The sequence below is a fragment of the Eublepharis macularius genome, chromosome 6 (genome assembly GCF_028583425.1).
Source record: "Eublepharis macularius isolate TG4126 chromosome 6, MPM_Emac_v1.0, whole genome shotgun sequence".
Classification (NCBI taxonomy): domain Eukaryota; kingdom Metazoa; phylum Chordata; class Lepidosauria; order Squamata; family Eublepharidae; genus Eublepharis; species Eublepharis macularius.
The window spans coordinates 51,189,969-51,206,861 of record NC_072795.1 but is presented as its reverse complement, the minus strand read 5'-3'; the positions used below and the strand labels follow the sequence as shown (position 1 = coordinate 51,206,861).

The 16,893-nt window shown below is 39.9% G+C and overlaps 1 protein-coding gene across 1 annotated transcript; it reads left to right on the top strand.

Moving 5' to 3' along the window:
* The first annotated feature begins 6,753 nt into the window (after positions 1–6,753).
* On the top strand, positions 6,754–16,851 carry MRPS22 (mitochondrial ribosomal protein S22). Its single transcript, XM_054982389.1, has 8 exons — positions 6,754–6,899; positions 8,089–8,252; positions 10,690–10,854; positions 11,869–12,012; positions 14,432–14,515; positions 14,619–14,764; positions 16,008–16,116; positions 16,687–16,851. Exons 1-8 carry the CDS (start codon positions 6,770–6,772, stop codon positions 16,777–16,779), a joined length of 1,035 nt encoding a protein of 344 aa, XP_054838364.1. The 5' UTR covers positions 6,754–6,769; the 3' UTR covers positions 16,780–16,851.
* The last annotated feature ends 42 nt before the right edge of the window (positions 16,852–16,893 follow it).

Genomic DNA, 16,893 nt, shown 5'->3' with positions numbered 1-16,893 from the left:
CACATTATACAACAGCAAATCTGTGCTTATTACATAAACTTCCTCACTATCTTTGATCTCTCTCTTAAATAACATCATTGGAAAGACTACTCCAGTATCAAGGACTGCCAACTCCAGATTGGGGGGAGGGGGAGAGAGAGAGAGAGAGAGAGAGAAGAGATTTTTTAATAGCTGCATGTCACGGAGAACTCTGGACACTGATTCTGCAGCAGTCATCAAAGCTGCAGTGATGTACCCAGGTGTACTGATCACATGACTCTGCCAAAAATATTAAAGACACAGAAACTCTCTTTGTGTTTGGGCCATTGCACACTAAACAGAAAACACAATTACATGGGAAAGTTTTATTGAGTTGGATACAATCCAGTGTACCTTTACATTTAAGCATGTTTACTTGGAAGTAAATTTGGAGGGATTTACTTCATGAGAAATGTGCCTAGGACTGCAGCGTTAAGTGCCAGTAACTGCAGCCAATTCTGTACAAAAATAGTTTTTGTTTTAATAAACATTTATCTGCCAATAATAAAGATTTATTCATATATATATATATATATATATATATATATATTTCTTTCCTTTGACTTCAAATGTGAACATTTCTCTCAGCTTTCTTTTAGCCAAAGCTCCAGAATTGTGGGAAAGATCATTAGAAGGGGACATGAGAGCACTAGCTCTTCCATTCCTTCGTGTTCCATAAGAAGGAATGTTCTGATGATATCAGGAACTGGAAATTCCTACCCTCTCTCTTCCAAACCTCTAGCAGCAATCTAGGATTCCTCTAGACAAAAGGGAGGCACATGTTAAACTCACTCTTCTCTGCGTCCTCTCATAAATGTTGCTTTTAATCAAACTACAACAAACAAGAAAATTACATTTACAGGGGATTCGTATTTTTTTGAGGAGGAGAAGCTGCACAAATTCATGACTTGCTTTCACAATAAAAACACAAAATGCTACAAAAGTTTTAAAATGCATATATTTTGTGAAGACTGGTGAATGAAATCAAAGCTACTGTAACTTTTGGCTGTCTCAAGAAGTAAGACAGTGCCCCCTGGTGTTCCTTTTTTGGAAACAGTATCTTGGCTGTGATGGTCTGCAGTCGATGAGTAAGAATCACGTCCGATAGCACCTTTAAAACCAACAAAGAGTTTCCAAGGTACAAGCTTTCAAGAGACAAGCTCCCTTCATCAGATACAAGAAGGAATAGAGATCTGATTCTTTATTCCTTTCAGAAGGTGGTAGGGGTGTTGTATTTAACATAGTCTGTACCTTACTATGCGTTTAGTTCTTGAAACTGCCCAATCCATTTCAGATATTAGAGTAGTATTAGAGTAGTAACCACCTGTGTGTATCAATCCCACAGATTGTATTATGATTTATTAAAGTTACCATTTCATCCAAAGAATCTGAGCTCCCATGACAACGAATTTAGATTCGGAACTCTGATCACCAAACAGAGCACCAAAGAGCTAGCAAAATCAAATGATATCAATGTAAGCAATTTATGGTGTTTCCTAGGCTCATGACAAACTCTATTGTGGTTTTCATGCCAGTGATATGGAAACAGCAAACAATTAAATGTAGTATTTCGTAACCACTGGGAACAACAGAGTTTTTTCAGTGAGGCTGGAACTCTTTGAAGAGCCGTCCCTATTGCTTGAGCACACTGTGTCTTCTTTGTAAAACAGAGCTGCTGTAAGAGTTAGGGTTGTGGATGGGCGGGAGCAGCTTCTAGCCCAAGCCAGAGCATCCCCCAGGAAAAAGCAAAATCCACAAAACTGCCAGCACACGGCTTTCTTTTCTGAAACAAAAGCAAAACACTAAATTTTTTACAACAGACTGTGCAATGAAATGTGAATATATAGTCAGTTTCCATGGGCCAATCTCTTGCCTCATAAATAGCAGCTGGGAATTTTGTGCATGATCCAGGTAAACTTTAGCCCTTTTTATGTCCCCTCAATTCAAATGCAGTTGGATTTTTCCGTGCATAATTGTGGCTGAATTGTACCCTTTTAAAATACTGTCATCTATATTCTTAACAATCCCTTCTAAGAGGCTTCTGATTCAACCGGGTATAGGATTGCCAGCCTCCAGGAGGTAGCTGGAGGTCTCCCAGAATTACAACTGATCTACAGACAACAGGTATCAGTTCCCCTTGAAAAAATGGCTGCTTTGAATGATGAACTCTATATGGTATTGTACCCTGCTGAGGCCCGGCCCCTCCCAAACCCCACCCTGCCCAGTCTCCAACCCCTAAATCTTCAGGAATTTCCCAAACAGGTTAGAGTTGTCAGCTCTGAGCTGAGAAATGCCTGGAGATTTGGGGATGGAGCCTGAGGAGGACTAGGTTTGGTGGAGAGAGGGATCTCAATGGGTATCATGCCACAGAGTCCATCCTTCAAAGCAGCCATTTTCTCCAGAGAAACTGATCTCTGTTGTCTGGCGATCAGTTGTAATTCCAAGAGATCTCCAGGACCCACTTGGAGGGTGGCAGTTCCACTGCTAGTAATTCCAATATTGAACTGACTGAGAAAAACATGGAAAGGCTGTTCTTGTAATTAATTTATGCATTTAGATACTTACACCTGCTTTCCTTCCCAACAGGAAGACTCAAAGCAGCCTGTATCCTTCTTATCTCCTCCATTTGATCCTCACAACAACCATGTGAAGTAGGTTAGGCTGAAAGACAGTGATTGGCCCAAGGTCACCCAGCAAGCTTCCATGGCAGAGTAGGAATCTGAACCTGGGTCTCCTGGATCCCAGTACAGCGTTCTAACCACTATATAGTGCTGATACCAACAGCATGGCCCCATCACAATATGAACATAACCATTCTAGTTTGAACCTTCAGCCATAATCCATGCTCTCTTGGTCCTTCTCCTGTACCTACTGTTAGCAATTCAGCTATGAGCTTCCAAAGTTTCTTCAAACTACTAATTACAAATCAAAGCATCTTATGAATATGACAACAACCTTAACAATATTACACTGCAATTTCATTATTTTGCATTTCAGCTGGAAATTAGAAGGCATGCAATGGAATGATTGAAATGTTGTGTAGCTTATCTATGCACAGCTTTATATGGAAATATTCTGCCTCAATTTAGTGACATCTAAAAGTTATTGGTTCTTGATTGCAGACAGGACACAACTAGTGGTTTTTCAGTGGGTTACAACTGTTCCATTTCCATTTGTTGGCGTGGAAAAACCTTGAAAAAAATGGCTTGTTTAAAAAACAAAACTCCAGAATCCATATGTGGATGGTTGCCCTTTGTTTGTTTTGGAGCAAGTGCAGTCAAGCACCAAAAAACCAGCCCTCACAGTAGCCTCAGAAAATCTTTGTTCATCTTGATTTTCAGCTATGTGAAAATGATTTTTGATTAGATTCAAAGCAGAGATTAAAAGTCATTTGGTACTGTATCCTCTCCAAACACCTTAACAGTAAATTTGGAGTATAAATCTTCTAGCTACAATATCCCAGTTTAAATGGGGGTCTTATTTGTGGACATGTAGGTATGCTCCTGAATAAGGTACCAGACCCATTTCTGTTACAATGTAATTTCTTGTCACTACAATTGTCTACAGAATGTCGAGCCCACTTACATGATTTAAATGCATGTTTCTTCCTAAGTGCCATCAGCTATATATACTGGAATCGAGGATATAAATATATGTTGTATTACCTTGGCCTCACACACCAGCAAAGCTAATCTTCCCAGCAGCTGTTACCACTCAAGTACAAAATGAATATGAATTTAACCTTGCCTGGATCTAGCCTAATAAATTCTATTGTTTTTCTAAGTACTTCTGTGAATTAAAGTGAACTCTGGGTTGCCATCCAAATGCATGTACGAGGCTGGAGTGGCTTTTAGGCATGTAGCCAAATAGCTTCCCAATTCCCTAATAGGGTATAACTCTCACTCCAGAACTCTTGCATCTAAAGCTGAAAACAAGCTCTTCTCTATTCCCTTCCAGCTATTAAAAGAAACTCCTCAGTATTGTCATAGGGCATCAGCAGGCTTTAAGCACACACCCTCTCTTCCTCGACAATATTACCAAGTGCTCCTTCAGTTTTCCTCGCTTTCTGTTCCTAGGTATGTGGTCAGGAGAGTTGCCAAACTGGAGATCTCCAAGAATTAAAACTGATCTTCCAGCTACAGAGACCCATTCCCCTGGAGAAAATGTCTACATTGGAGGGTGGACTCTATGGCATTATAACCTGCTAAATTTCCTCCCCTTCCCAAATCCCATCCTTCCTAGGCTACACTCCCAAGTCTCCAGGAATTTCTCAACCCAAGTCATTAGTCATCCAGTCTTGCCAGATGATCACTTAATGGTGGGCAATCTCCCAGCATTTAAGGCCTCGGTCCACCAATCCTCAGATGATCGGCAGGCAGAAGCAGGCTGGGCAAAGAGAGGAAGAAGCATTCATCACCCTCACATGATGACATCACTTCCAGCAGAACCCGACATAGTCAAACTGGTGCTGATTCTTTAGCACTCTGCCAAAAACATAGTTCCCACCCCTGCCCTCCCCATCTCCACTGGCCATCGGGGGGACCTGGCAACCCTATCCGTCATCAGGTTTAAGAATGATGGAACACCTTAAAAATGTCTTTTGCAAACTCCTGACAACTGAGCTCCTACCAACCACTGTTCAGGGTGTGTTTTCATGTGAATGAAGGCCCAGTCACCCCAATGTGACAGAAAACCACTCCCAATGCAAGTCAACAGGAAAGAAGCTAAGCCAGAGCATAAAACATGCAGAAATGGGGGGGCACCTTCCCATGCCTGGGCTCTCCAGAGGCTTTTTGTTAAAAAAAGACCTCTTTGGTTTACACTGATATATCAGAATGCTTTTTCTGCATGGGGTCCCTTTATTATACAGATGCTATAATACAGAAGCATTTAACCAGCAGCAACCTCAGCCATTTCCCTCTCACTCTTGTCTTTGTCTTGCACTCAGGAATTGCAGTAGGACATGGGAAAGGCAGTGGTATTTTACAGCCCCAGCATATCAGAAAGTATTTGGAGGCAGCAGCTCAGAGGGTTAATGGCCAGACTGCCAACAATTATCTTGCAGTGAAGAATCTGGGAATTATTGGGCAAGTACCAAGCCTTGTGCTACAGGACTGCAGACATCTAGTGGGATGCTGTAGTGCAGTGTTTCCCAACCTGTGGGTTGGGACCCCAAGGTGGTTGTGAAGCTTCTGAAAGTGGGTCACAGGCCAACCCTCCCTAATGGCCTCTCTAAAGTTTCCTGCATTTTGCATCACTCTTTCTCTCCTTGCCCTCCTTGTCAACTTCTTGGATTCTCACCTTCCACCTCTCTTTGTCACCATAACGGGGAGGGTGGGGGGTGGAGGGGATCTGTCAGGCAATTAGTACTTGTAGTACTAGCTGGTAGTAGCTGGAGGGGGCAGGGGGAGACTGAGGAATTGCTACAGTTCAAATTCCAGACTTCGGAACGCCACTTCTTGGGGGCAGCTGTGCCTTTTGTGCAATGTTTGTTAGTTTCTTAAAAGCATCTGGTTGGCTACTGTAGAAAATGGAATTCTGGACTACATGAACATCCCAGAAAGCCTGGATGGGTCACCATACCAAGAAAATTTGGACTTGCGAGTCACCATACCCAAAAGGCTGGGAACTTCTGCTCTAGCAGGCAAGGGGGAGAGGGAAATGGTTGAGGCTGCTATTACCAGGCAAGGGGGAGAAATGGCTGAGGCTGCTGTTAGTCTGCTGTTGTATCAATAAAGAAAGTGCTAGTAGAAAAAGCTTATTTATTTGAATCTCGGATACAGGAATAAACGAAAGATGCAGTGTATTCCTTCCCTGCTGGAACTCGCACCTCCTGGAAGGGGAAGGTTTGACTAGAAGATAGGTTCTGTTTTTCAAGTAGGCAAACCTTTATATAGATTCTATAACTGTATGTATGAGCCCCGTGGCGCAGAGTGGTAAGCTGCAGTACTGCAGTCCAAGCTCTGCTCACGACCTGAGTTCAATCCTGGCAGAAGCCGGGTTCAGGTAGCCGGCTCAAGGTTGACTCAGCCTTCCATCCTTCCCAGGTTGGTAAAATGAGTACCCAGTTTCCTGGGGGTTAAGTGTAGATGACTGGGGAAGGCAATGGCAAACCACCCCATAAAAAGTGTGCCAAGAAAACGTGATGATGTCCACCCATGGGTCAGTAATGACTTTACCTTATAACTATCATTTAAAAATCAGTAGCAGTTCATGATTTATCCGAGCAAGATAAGAAACTTACACAAGGTATTTCCTATGATGGGTGTGCACACCTGAAAACGTAAAAGTAGAATGTGACACACATTACTAGCAAGGAGTATGCTTTGTCAAAGGTCCAGCGTGATTTACGTTTAGCGGGTTTTTTTTTTCTAAATTCATTTTTATTGCATATACACATCTCTCTTCGCCACTTCTCAGAAAGGGTGACCTATCCGGGGGCTTCATTTTGCTGCGTTTTAAACATTATTTCTTTTGCCTTGTGCTGCGGCTTTCATATTTTTCTTGAAACTTTTTAAAAAACAGCATATGTGAATTGCCTACGTGCTAGATAAACCTATTTTATATTTTCAAAAACCCATTAAAATTCAAAGAAGTGACACCAGGCCCTTATCTCAGCTAACACAAGCAGAGCACTGCTCCGACTGGTGACAAAGATTTGTACTAAGCTACGTAGCCTCCTGGACTACATTACCCAGGATACGCTGCGCAAAGATCCGGAAAGAAAGGAAGCCTTCTCGGTCAATCTGCCATGGCTGCTCTTGGAGCTTCTGGGTGCTTGCAGGGCGGGCGAACTCTAGTAGCTTCTCTCATTCCCAGATGGTCGCACCTGAGCCGAACCCTGTTGGGACGGCGCGGGCTCTGCCAGGGCTCGGAGGCGGGTGAGTCCTTTCTTTTGCATTAACTTTGAAATCGGCCTAGAAATGGGAATGGGGGAGGAAGGGCTCTCGGGTCTCCTGCATGTGTGAGAGTTGCCTCCGTACAAAAGCATTCCGTCTTTGGATATGTGAAACATTATTTTAAGTTATACACCTCCCATTCGTAGCTTACATGGAAGTAATTTGCAACCAACAGGCTTTTTTGTTGTTGTTGAAGTCTCAGAAAAAAATCACTTAAAACCAGAACCAACTGAAAAATGTAATGCAAACGCACTGGACTTAATACTTAGCAAAACAAATTAAAGCAAGTAGCAAAATAGGTATTGTTAAAATAATAACCTCATAAAACCAGCTAATGAACAGGATTTAAAAAATCAGGTGATGAGAGCCAGGATGAAATTAAAACCAGATTATTTTATTTATTGTATTTGTCATTTGCTTCTCTAGTAGTTTCAATAGAAAGTGTGTGTGTGTGTGTGTGTAAGAAACGCACAAATAAATCAAATTATCTGGCAATAAACATAACAGAATAGCAGATCCAGGATAGCCCATTCATATATGTAGGGCATCACTTGAGTGTGCTCTCCTCTAATAACCAACTTCCACATATGGATCAGAATTAAAGCCAGCTATTAATTTAATTGGCTATTTTATAGTATTGCTATATGAAGATACTGGATTGTATTCTATGCTTTGTTCCATTTGGGCCAGCAGCACTTCAGCTTGTATGAGGTTTCAGCTGGTTCCCCCCACCCCAGACCCAGTGTGCTATTTTTGAGGGCACAACCCAGGAGCAGGATTATGGGAAGCACATCAGAGGGAGGGGGAGGTAGGAGAGTTCTATTAGTACATGCAAGTTTGCTCATGGAGTTTAGGCTGCAGCCTAATGTATTTTGGCTAAGCTAGTATGAAATTGCTTTGGTTTCCATGTTTCTATATGTTCAGAATTACCTCAGATTTTTTCTGGTCTCCTCCTCCCCCTTCAATGTAACATTCTTTGATATATTGTTGGCTGCTTTGGTAGGATCCATGACATTTTTAGTCTTCTACAAAGCACAATCAATGAGCACTTAAGTTGAATAGAAGTACTTAAATCTATATTTCTTTACACTTAATCTTTCATTTTTATAAACATTTGAGCAATCATGTTTCCAGCTTCTCTGCTGTTTGGAGTAATGCCTTTGTTTTTCAGATGAAAACAGATCTAATATCACGCAGCCTAGCTTTATGGATGAAAGAGTTCAAAAGCTGCTCTATCAGATGACTGGGCTGGATTTGCAGAAGATATTTAAGCCCATAAAACAGGAACTTGAGCCTCCAAAGTACAAGCTCATGACAGAATTGCAACTGGAGGAGGTATATCCTGATCAGTTTTCTATAAACATTTGATTTAAAGATGCAACTAGATGTTTCAAAAAAATATGTCTCAGTCAAGAACTGTCATTTCAGGGTGCCATAGGAGATGAGAGGAAGGGAAATTATACCCCAATGTCATAAGTCCTTGTCCCCATGGAAAGAGCAATCTGAATCCTACCCATTAATTGCCATATCAGGAGTCAAATTTATCCAAAATACTAACAGAACATACACTTTTAAATGTTCCTATCACATCTAAAGTGAATTCAAAACAACCCTCTATATCAAAACCTATCAGAGAGTCTCATATTGATTGAGATGTAATCAAGCGCCTGGCATTTGACTAAATCTAGTGACATCTGATCATGCAAAAGTGGTTATTTTCTGTTTTGCTTATATTGCAAACAAGTGTTTTTTATAATGTAAATCAATAGTCATCACAATCCATTAAGAGAACAGAAAGGAATTTTATTCTCAGAATTTGCAATCCTGAAGCATCTAAACAAGTATTTCTATGAATATAAATGAGTAATAGATAGTGTACAAGCTGAGCCTGTGAGGATTTGTGTGATGGGTCAACAGTTTATAAATCTCTTGGTACGATAAGTATAAAATGGACGCAATGTTTCAGCACCACTATTTGAGAAGAAATTTATTGTTGACTTGGATAAAGTACAAAAAATTTATAGACCAGAAGAAACCACTTTGGATTATACCAGATGAGGTGATCAACCCAAACTTAAAATATAAAGGAAAAGAATGGCTAACTCTCAAAGACTTAACAGAAGTAACAGATAATGAGTTGAACCTTAAACCAAATGAGGAGTTGCCATTCGAATATGGTTGGTTGCAATATAGACAAATTAAAGACTTATTTGATTCAGACCAAAGAAAAACAGGCCTTAGAATCAAGAATTCAGAGCTAGAAGAATGACTGTTGGGAGATAATAGTAAAATAATTTCTAAAATGTACAAATTTTTATTGAAGTGGCTTACAGAAGATGAAACAGTCAAGGTGCAAATGGTAAAGTGGGCTATAAATTGTAATAATGAAATAACGATGGAAGCATGGGAACAATTATGGAAAAATACTTTAAAAATATCAACATGTACCAGTATTAGAGAGAATGGCTATAAAATGTTATATAGATGGTACTTAACACCAAAAAAATTAGCCATAGCCAACAAACAGATATCTAATAAGTGTTGGAAATGTAAGGAGCATGAAGGTTCTCTATTTCATATGTGGTGGACTTGTCGTAAGGCTAGAGACTTTTGGACCAAAGTATGTACTGAGATGTCTTTGATACTTCATTATAATGTTGCAAAAAATCCAGAAATGTTGTTATTATCATTGCATTTGGAAGATGTTAATAGAAATGATAAGATATTGTTATATTATATGATATCAGCAGCTAGAATAATATATGCTCAGTACTGGAAGAGAGAAGAAATACCTGAAATTGAAGAATGGACAAGGAAATTGTTGTACATGGCTGAAATGGACAAACTAACAAGAAATTTGAAGGAGCAAGATCCAGAAGCATTTTTGGAAGATTGGAAAAAGTTGAAAAAATATATGGAAAAGAAATGGGATGTTAAGGGACAATTATGGTCTTTCGAGGGGTTTTAAAGAAATTAAGTAAGATAAGATATAAAGAACAACTTTAGTATAGAAATAAGGTATTATTAATAACAGGGGGTTGGAGTGCTGTTGGAAGTCATTGAAAAGGGGGGAGGGCAGGGGTGGGGAAATATACACAGGGGAATTGAAATGGAATGTATTTGTATTTGAAATTGAATATATATTGACCCATCCAATAAAAATCTATTAATAACAGTTTATAAATCTCACTGCCACCCTGAGAAGTTTCCCTTCCAGGATTCTTTTCTCTTAAGGGCTTGAACCATTGCTCAAAACCTGCTTGCCAAATAAGTAGTATCACTAAAATAACGATGTGGCTTTTAAAGGCTTGTGCAAGTTCTTTTTTCTTAACTTGTGCTCATCAGGCTGGTTTTTAAAGTTTTTTCTTCTTTAAGTTTCTGCATAGCTTGGGATTCTGCTAGAGACCTCAAACTTTTCTGAAGGACCATCTATACAGAGGCCAGCCAGTTTATGATTGGGTATAATGATAATCTCTATAATATAAGCATTTTGTATTTTTTAATTATGTTTAAACAGTTGTCAAGTATTTTGATTTTACCAAACTGGGAAAAGTTACCTTCTAACAAAAATGAATAGAAAACACACACACTAAAATGTCAATGCTGTTAACCCGTAATTGCTTCCACATCTTTGAAACAACTTTAGTAATTTTACAGTATCTTTTTGCATGACCTTCTATTACCACAGTGGGTAAGCTCTTTTTAAAGATGTTTATGTGACATAAATGATTCAGTGGCATTTCATTGCTGTAACTACCCCTCCTTTTTTCAGGCTACAAGGCAAGCTGTTGAGAAGGCCAGAGAGAGGTTGCAAATGCCACCTGTATTAAGTGAGCGGGCCCCAATTAATGATGTACTATCAGAAGACAAGATTCTTGATGGAATTGAACCTTACAAATACGTATTTACAGACTTGACATATGATACCTCGCACCGGGTGAGTCTTGTTAGTTACCTTGAAACGGCACTGCATTTTGTTATGGCATGACCTATCTGATAACCTCAGACTGATTGATTTGTAATGTCACTGTACTTGAAGCTGTACTTGAAAATACCCAGTTTTCATCAATTTATTATACATATAAGAACACAAATGTGAAGGGAACAATGCCCAACGGGAATACACAATGGCATGTAGGAAGAATGGAGGCTAAATATTTCAAGTCTGTCAAAAATAATTTATATTTCATTTTTTAAAAGTAAAGATGGCTTAATGTGCAGTAGGCTAGTGCAGGGCTATGATACAGGTCCTTTGAGAAATAGGTTTGAATTAGGGCTGTTTATAAGATTAAATAAATCTTAGTTGATTTAATTCCCTGAGATTTATTCACTTACCTTAAGCATAAACATAAGACTTTTGAAGAAAAATAATATTGGGACTGCTTCCTGTAGATCTCTTCCACGAATGGCAATGCGTTTCTCTGGCACAAGAACCCCCCTGCTAGTGCAAGACTCTTCTGCTGGGGGAAGGGTCTTTAGGCTCACGGAAAGTGCTACCACAGAGCAATGGGATCCAATCCACTGGATGCTTACAACTTTTTAAAAAATCTTTTGTATTTTATACATTCATTACAATTCCTTTTATTTAATTTTAGCTTTGCTGTGTGAGTGAGGGAGATTCCAAGCCTGGGAATTTGTTTCCCTGGCTGAACTTCAGCAAGAAAAGGGAAAATTTCCTTGCCAACAGAGGCTAAGGAGTGCCCACCAACGTTTTTGATCAAGACACAATATCTTAAATGATCCATTTGTTTGATTAAAATGGCAGCTCTAGTTTTGACTACACTTTCAGGATGGATAGTTGCATCTGTTGAATTAAAAAAATATTGTGTAGCATGAGGGATTAGAGAGTGCAAATTTAAGACTCACTGCTGTGCAGCAGGTTCACAAGTTAAAAGAATTAATGACTAACTATGACTAAGAATGCAGCACTACTAACAAAATGTCATTTCAGGAACGTTTCATTGTAGTTCGAGAAACGAATGGGGTATTACGCAAGGCCACTTGGGAAGAACGGGACAGGATGATACAAATCTTCTTCCCCAGAGAAGGCCGTGACATTATCCCTTCACCTCTATTCAAGAATGAAAACCTTACGGTAAAATATGTTGACAGGACTTGAGAAAGTCATTAATTTACTTCTCATGCATAACATCAAGCCCATGCCTGTTCAGTTTGTCATTTTTCCTTTTGCCACTGTATCAACACCTTGCTAATTTTCACTATACCACTACCCAACTGAAATATGACTGTGTGACATATAAATCGAGAAACGAATGGGGTATTACGCAAGGCCACTTGGGAAGAACAGGACAGGATGATACAAATCTTCTTCCCCAGAGAAGGCCGTGACAGGTTGAATCCAGACTGTTTCCACAGACTTTCACCTGCATAACATGACCCCTCCCCCCCAGTAGCAGGTCCAAATGTCCCTGCGAACTCCTGTTTTGAGGGCAACCCCCCCCCCCCCGCCCGTAACAAGATGGGGGGCTTTTGGTTTGCTGCTGGAGCAGGAAGGCAGGAAAATAACTTGTGTGTGGGGAAATCTTTGCAGCCATGGAAAACTTAGCCAGAGTATTGTAAAGAAATGTGGCAGTTAAGAGAACCACTGTTGGCTGGCTTGGGCCTTATCCTATACCCTCACTCCGAATCAGAAAGCATGAAGCCTTTCTGCAGCCCAAGGAACTGCCTTCCACTTCTGCAGAAAGAAGGTTCCTTCGGCTGGAGAAAAGATTCATACTTTGCTGAGAGGGGTGGCGGGCTGCAAGTCAGTACTTCTAATGTAATTGAAAGGAAGTTAAGGTCTACTTTTGGGATGGAAAATAAATCAAGCCTCCATTACAGATCAAAAATTTACACTAAGCAAATCACTGACATTTAGTCACTCACCTTGAGTGTAGCTATGGATATGCATTTCACCTTGCGAGATAAAACCTTGTGGGGTGAGGGGAGACGCTTGGCAAGCCCAGTATTCAGTTTGGTGGCTCACAAATAGTGTAATTTCTCCCCCTAGAAACTGGGCAAGGTAGAGGGCTTTGTGCCACATGGGCTGCTTACATACAATGGTATCTTACAATTGGCATCCCAATCTAATTTCTCTTTTAAAAGCAGGTGGCTTTTCTTTCAGTTTGTATCCCCAACTAGTATTTTTCCCTAAAGGCAAATGCTTTCCTTTAGAACTATCTTAGGCAAATGCTCATTAGAACTCTGTATTAATGTGCTGTAAATCTGGATCCTTCAGTGCTGGAAGTCCTTTAATTGATCAACGTCTTGAAATCACTTTTTCACTAGAATATTTCCAAATGTGAAAATACTAATTAAGAAAATATTAGTTAGCCTTTCCTACCATTAGCAAGTTACTTACCTGTAAGGAAAATAATGTAATTTTTAAAAAATTGACTTTCCTTCAGAATCATCAAAAGAGCAAAGTCTTTGTATTTTCTTAACCGGTGTACTGAAATATGATTGCTATAGAGATGGGCACAAACCAGGAAAATGGTGGTTCGTGAAAAGCGACTAACCACCATGAATTTACCCAGTTTGCAAACTGGTTCATCACTTCTAGGCACTGGCAAAGCGGCACGAGCCGCAGCATTTTTCTAGCTGTTCGCATTTGCCAACAACAACAAAAAAAATCAAACTTCCGGCCCCACCGCTTTTTTCTCCTAATGGGAGAGGGAGGAGGAAACCCTCTCATCCCCCTCCCATGAGTGAAAAAAGTAGGGCAGGAAGTTTGAAAGCAACACTTTTTTTGTCCCTTGCAAGGAAGATGGGAGGGGGATCTCCCCTCAGCTGAAAAAAGCTGCCGGAGTTTGAAAGCAGCTCCCATCAGCTGCTGGCAGCTTTTTTCAGCTGAGGGCAGGGAGAAGAGGGACCCCTCTCCTTCCCCTCCCCTCAGCTGAAAAAAGCGGCAGGAACAGCAACACTTTTCTTGCTGGGCAAGAAAAGTGTTGCTGCTTTCAAATGCTGGCAGCTTTTTTCTGCTGATGGGGGATCCCCCCTCCCATCAGCTGAAAAGCAGCAGGCAAAAGCTACAGAAAGCTACAGTTTTCTTAACATTTGCAAACGGCAAGAAAAGTGCTGCTTTGAGCTTTGGTAAACCCAAAGTGTGAAACCCGAGGGGGTGCACAGCTCTAGTGACAAACTAAAAAATGAACGAAACGAACCAGGCCTAAAGTTTGTTGAGGTTCATCAGAAATGGGCTCCGACAAACTGCCAATTCACGAACCACACACAGGCTTGGTTCGTGACAAACTTTGGTTTGTATTTGTGCCCATCTACTATAGACCCAAATGTCAGCTTTAAAGCCTCAAATTGAACAGCAGTAGTATAGTTTAATTAAATGGAATTTCCTAGCATCCTGTTATGGCACTGGTTTAAAATGTTTTCCTTACGTGTATCTGGAAGAAAAGTTCACTGATTTGCAGTTGCCTAAAACTGGGATGTTGCTTTTATTTACTTGGTTCTTTTGCTGAGAGTTAGAAAGGATTGAAATACAGTAACTCTTGTTGTTTTAGACTGTGTTTCTTCAGGACTGTCATGAAAAGCTCCTTGATCACTGCATTGTGCAATTTGAGCCAGACTCACCTGACTACATCAGGGTGAGTTGCTAGCATTGGAGAAGGGTATTTTGGGTATTGCTGAGATGACTACATATATTTAAATCCAGGAAGGTAACATTGAAGTTCCAACTTTCTTGGGCAGGTTCATCAACGGACATATGAGGATATTGATAAGCATGCAAAGTATGACCTCCTGCGTTCTACAAGACACTTTGGAGGAATGGTATGGTACCTTGTAAATAGGAAGAGGACAGATGGGTTGCTGATGGACATGATTCAAAGGGATTTGTAAGTTGTGCCTGATGAGCTAAAAATGTTACTTGTTTCCTGTACTAATATTGTATTAAGTGGTTCATGATGAGCCATCTATTCCATTGATTGGGTAGTACTGTTTTTAAAACTGAATTAGAAACAATGCTGTAATCAGCTTTCATTAAACTTTAAGCTGTTGTCTTGTGCTTAATGGTATGAGCTAATTGTTTAATTTCTCATTCTTCTACATGAAATGAGGTCATGGCCTAGCCATTGGTTACTTCTGATTTGGCCATGTTCAAGTCCTTTGTTACCCTTGCTCTTTGTATAGAGCTGTATCTGATAATGTTGGGCCCCATCCATACCTTTAAAAATGATTTTGTTCCAGAGTGTAGGTAGAGAGTGCCCTCAAGTCATAGCTGACTTACGGCGACCCCTGGCGGGATTTTCATTGCTCTCATCAGAGGTGGTTTGCCATCGCCTGCCTTTGTAACCCTGGTCTTTGTTGGAGGTCTCCCATCCAATTACTAAGTACGGCAGCACTATATTATGTTCAGCACACCTAGGCTATCATTCTCCTGCAGACTAATTTTTCTTATTACATATGGCTTTTGAAATTGATTAAGGATAACAGTTTCTGAGAGTAAACTTCATTGAACTAAGTGGAAAAATTTCCAAATAACTTATAGATGGGGACTGTAGAGCTTTCAGTCCTAATTCAAGTGACAATCACATGTGGTCTCCTAAAGGTGAAGAACAGCTGCTATTGTTATTTAATGGTATTAAACCTGTTGACAAGTGGCTTAAGTAAAACTGAAGAATTCATACACATTGCAGGCAGGTCTCTTTAACTGAAGGGATTAAGTATATGTTGTAAGGAACGTGTAACTACAGAACTCTGTGCAAAACTCACAGCACAGTCTCATACAATAGACTTAAACTGCAGTAACTATATATAGGTCTGCACTGTCAGTCTTCTGGTTTGTGAGCATAGACCTCTTTGATAGTGAAAAAGCAATGCACTGAAACACAAACCAGTTGACATACTAAGCTTGACTTGAGGCTTATAAAGCATTTAATTATATAAAAACAAATGGGAAATACCTGATATTTATGATTGCTGTGAACCTGAATGGAGAAACTGTACTGAAACATTACAAAACCATACAATTGAATATAAATCCCATCGTTTTTACTTGCTGGCTTTTATTTTAGGCTGATTTTGAATAGCATTCCTTCCTTAGCTGATCTACACTTACTGTAAATGAACTTTTTCCAGGTTGGATGATGCTACAAGCCTAGTCACCCTTTATCACATGCTCCATCCTGACTGCCAATCCGCAAGAGAAGCGCAAGAGCAAGATCTCAAAGGATTAGATTTAATTAAGGTATGTAGTTTCCTGCTTCCAGATGTTTAGAAGATTCATTAATTAAGATTTATTAAGATACATTAATATCTTATGGTGACATAGCTATTGTTGCCTTTACTTAGCTTTGGGCTAAGGTGGAAGTAACTTGTGGTATAAAGATCTGAAGCAACCTTTCCAAAAGCAAAGTTTTCATATGTATAACTTACTGAGTTGAATGTCAGAGCTTTCTTCATAAACAATCTGCTTAATTTCACTAAGTGATTACCAATTAAAGCTAGAACTTTAGCTTGGTTTCACTATTTCATGATGACATGTTGAACTAATACTTAGCCTTTTGAAAGCTACTTCACTGGCATTTTATTTCCTTATAGAGTCCAGTAGCACCTTTAAGACTAACCAACTCTGCTGTAGCATAAGCTTTCGAGAATCACAGTTCTCTTTGTCAGATGCATCTGATGAAGAGAACTGTGATTCTCGAAAGCTTACGCTACAGTAAAGTTGGTTAGTCTTAAAGGTGCTACTAGACTCTTTTCGATTTTGCTACTACAGACTAACATGGCTAACTCCTCTGGATCTATTTCCTTATAGACATTTGTGAAGACAGAAGTACAGAGAGCTGGATATATTGAATTGGCGCTTCAGGCTTATCAAGAAGCTTTGCCTCAGTCTGAAGCTTCATAGAGTGATCAAGTTAATCCATTTCATGTGATGTCTAAAATGTACATAGAACTTAAATAAAACATTGTCACTGTATACTGGCCTTTCTTGATCAAGTAAGTATTCTACCTTTCCATT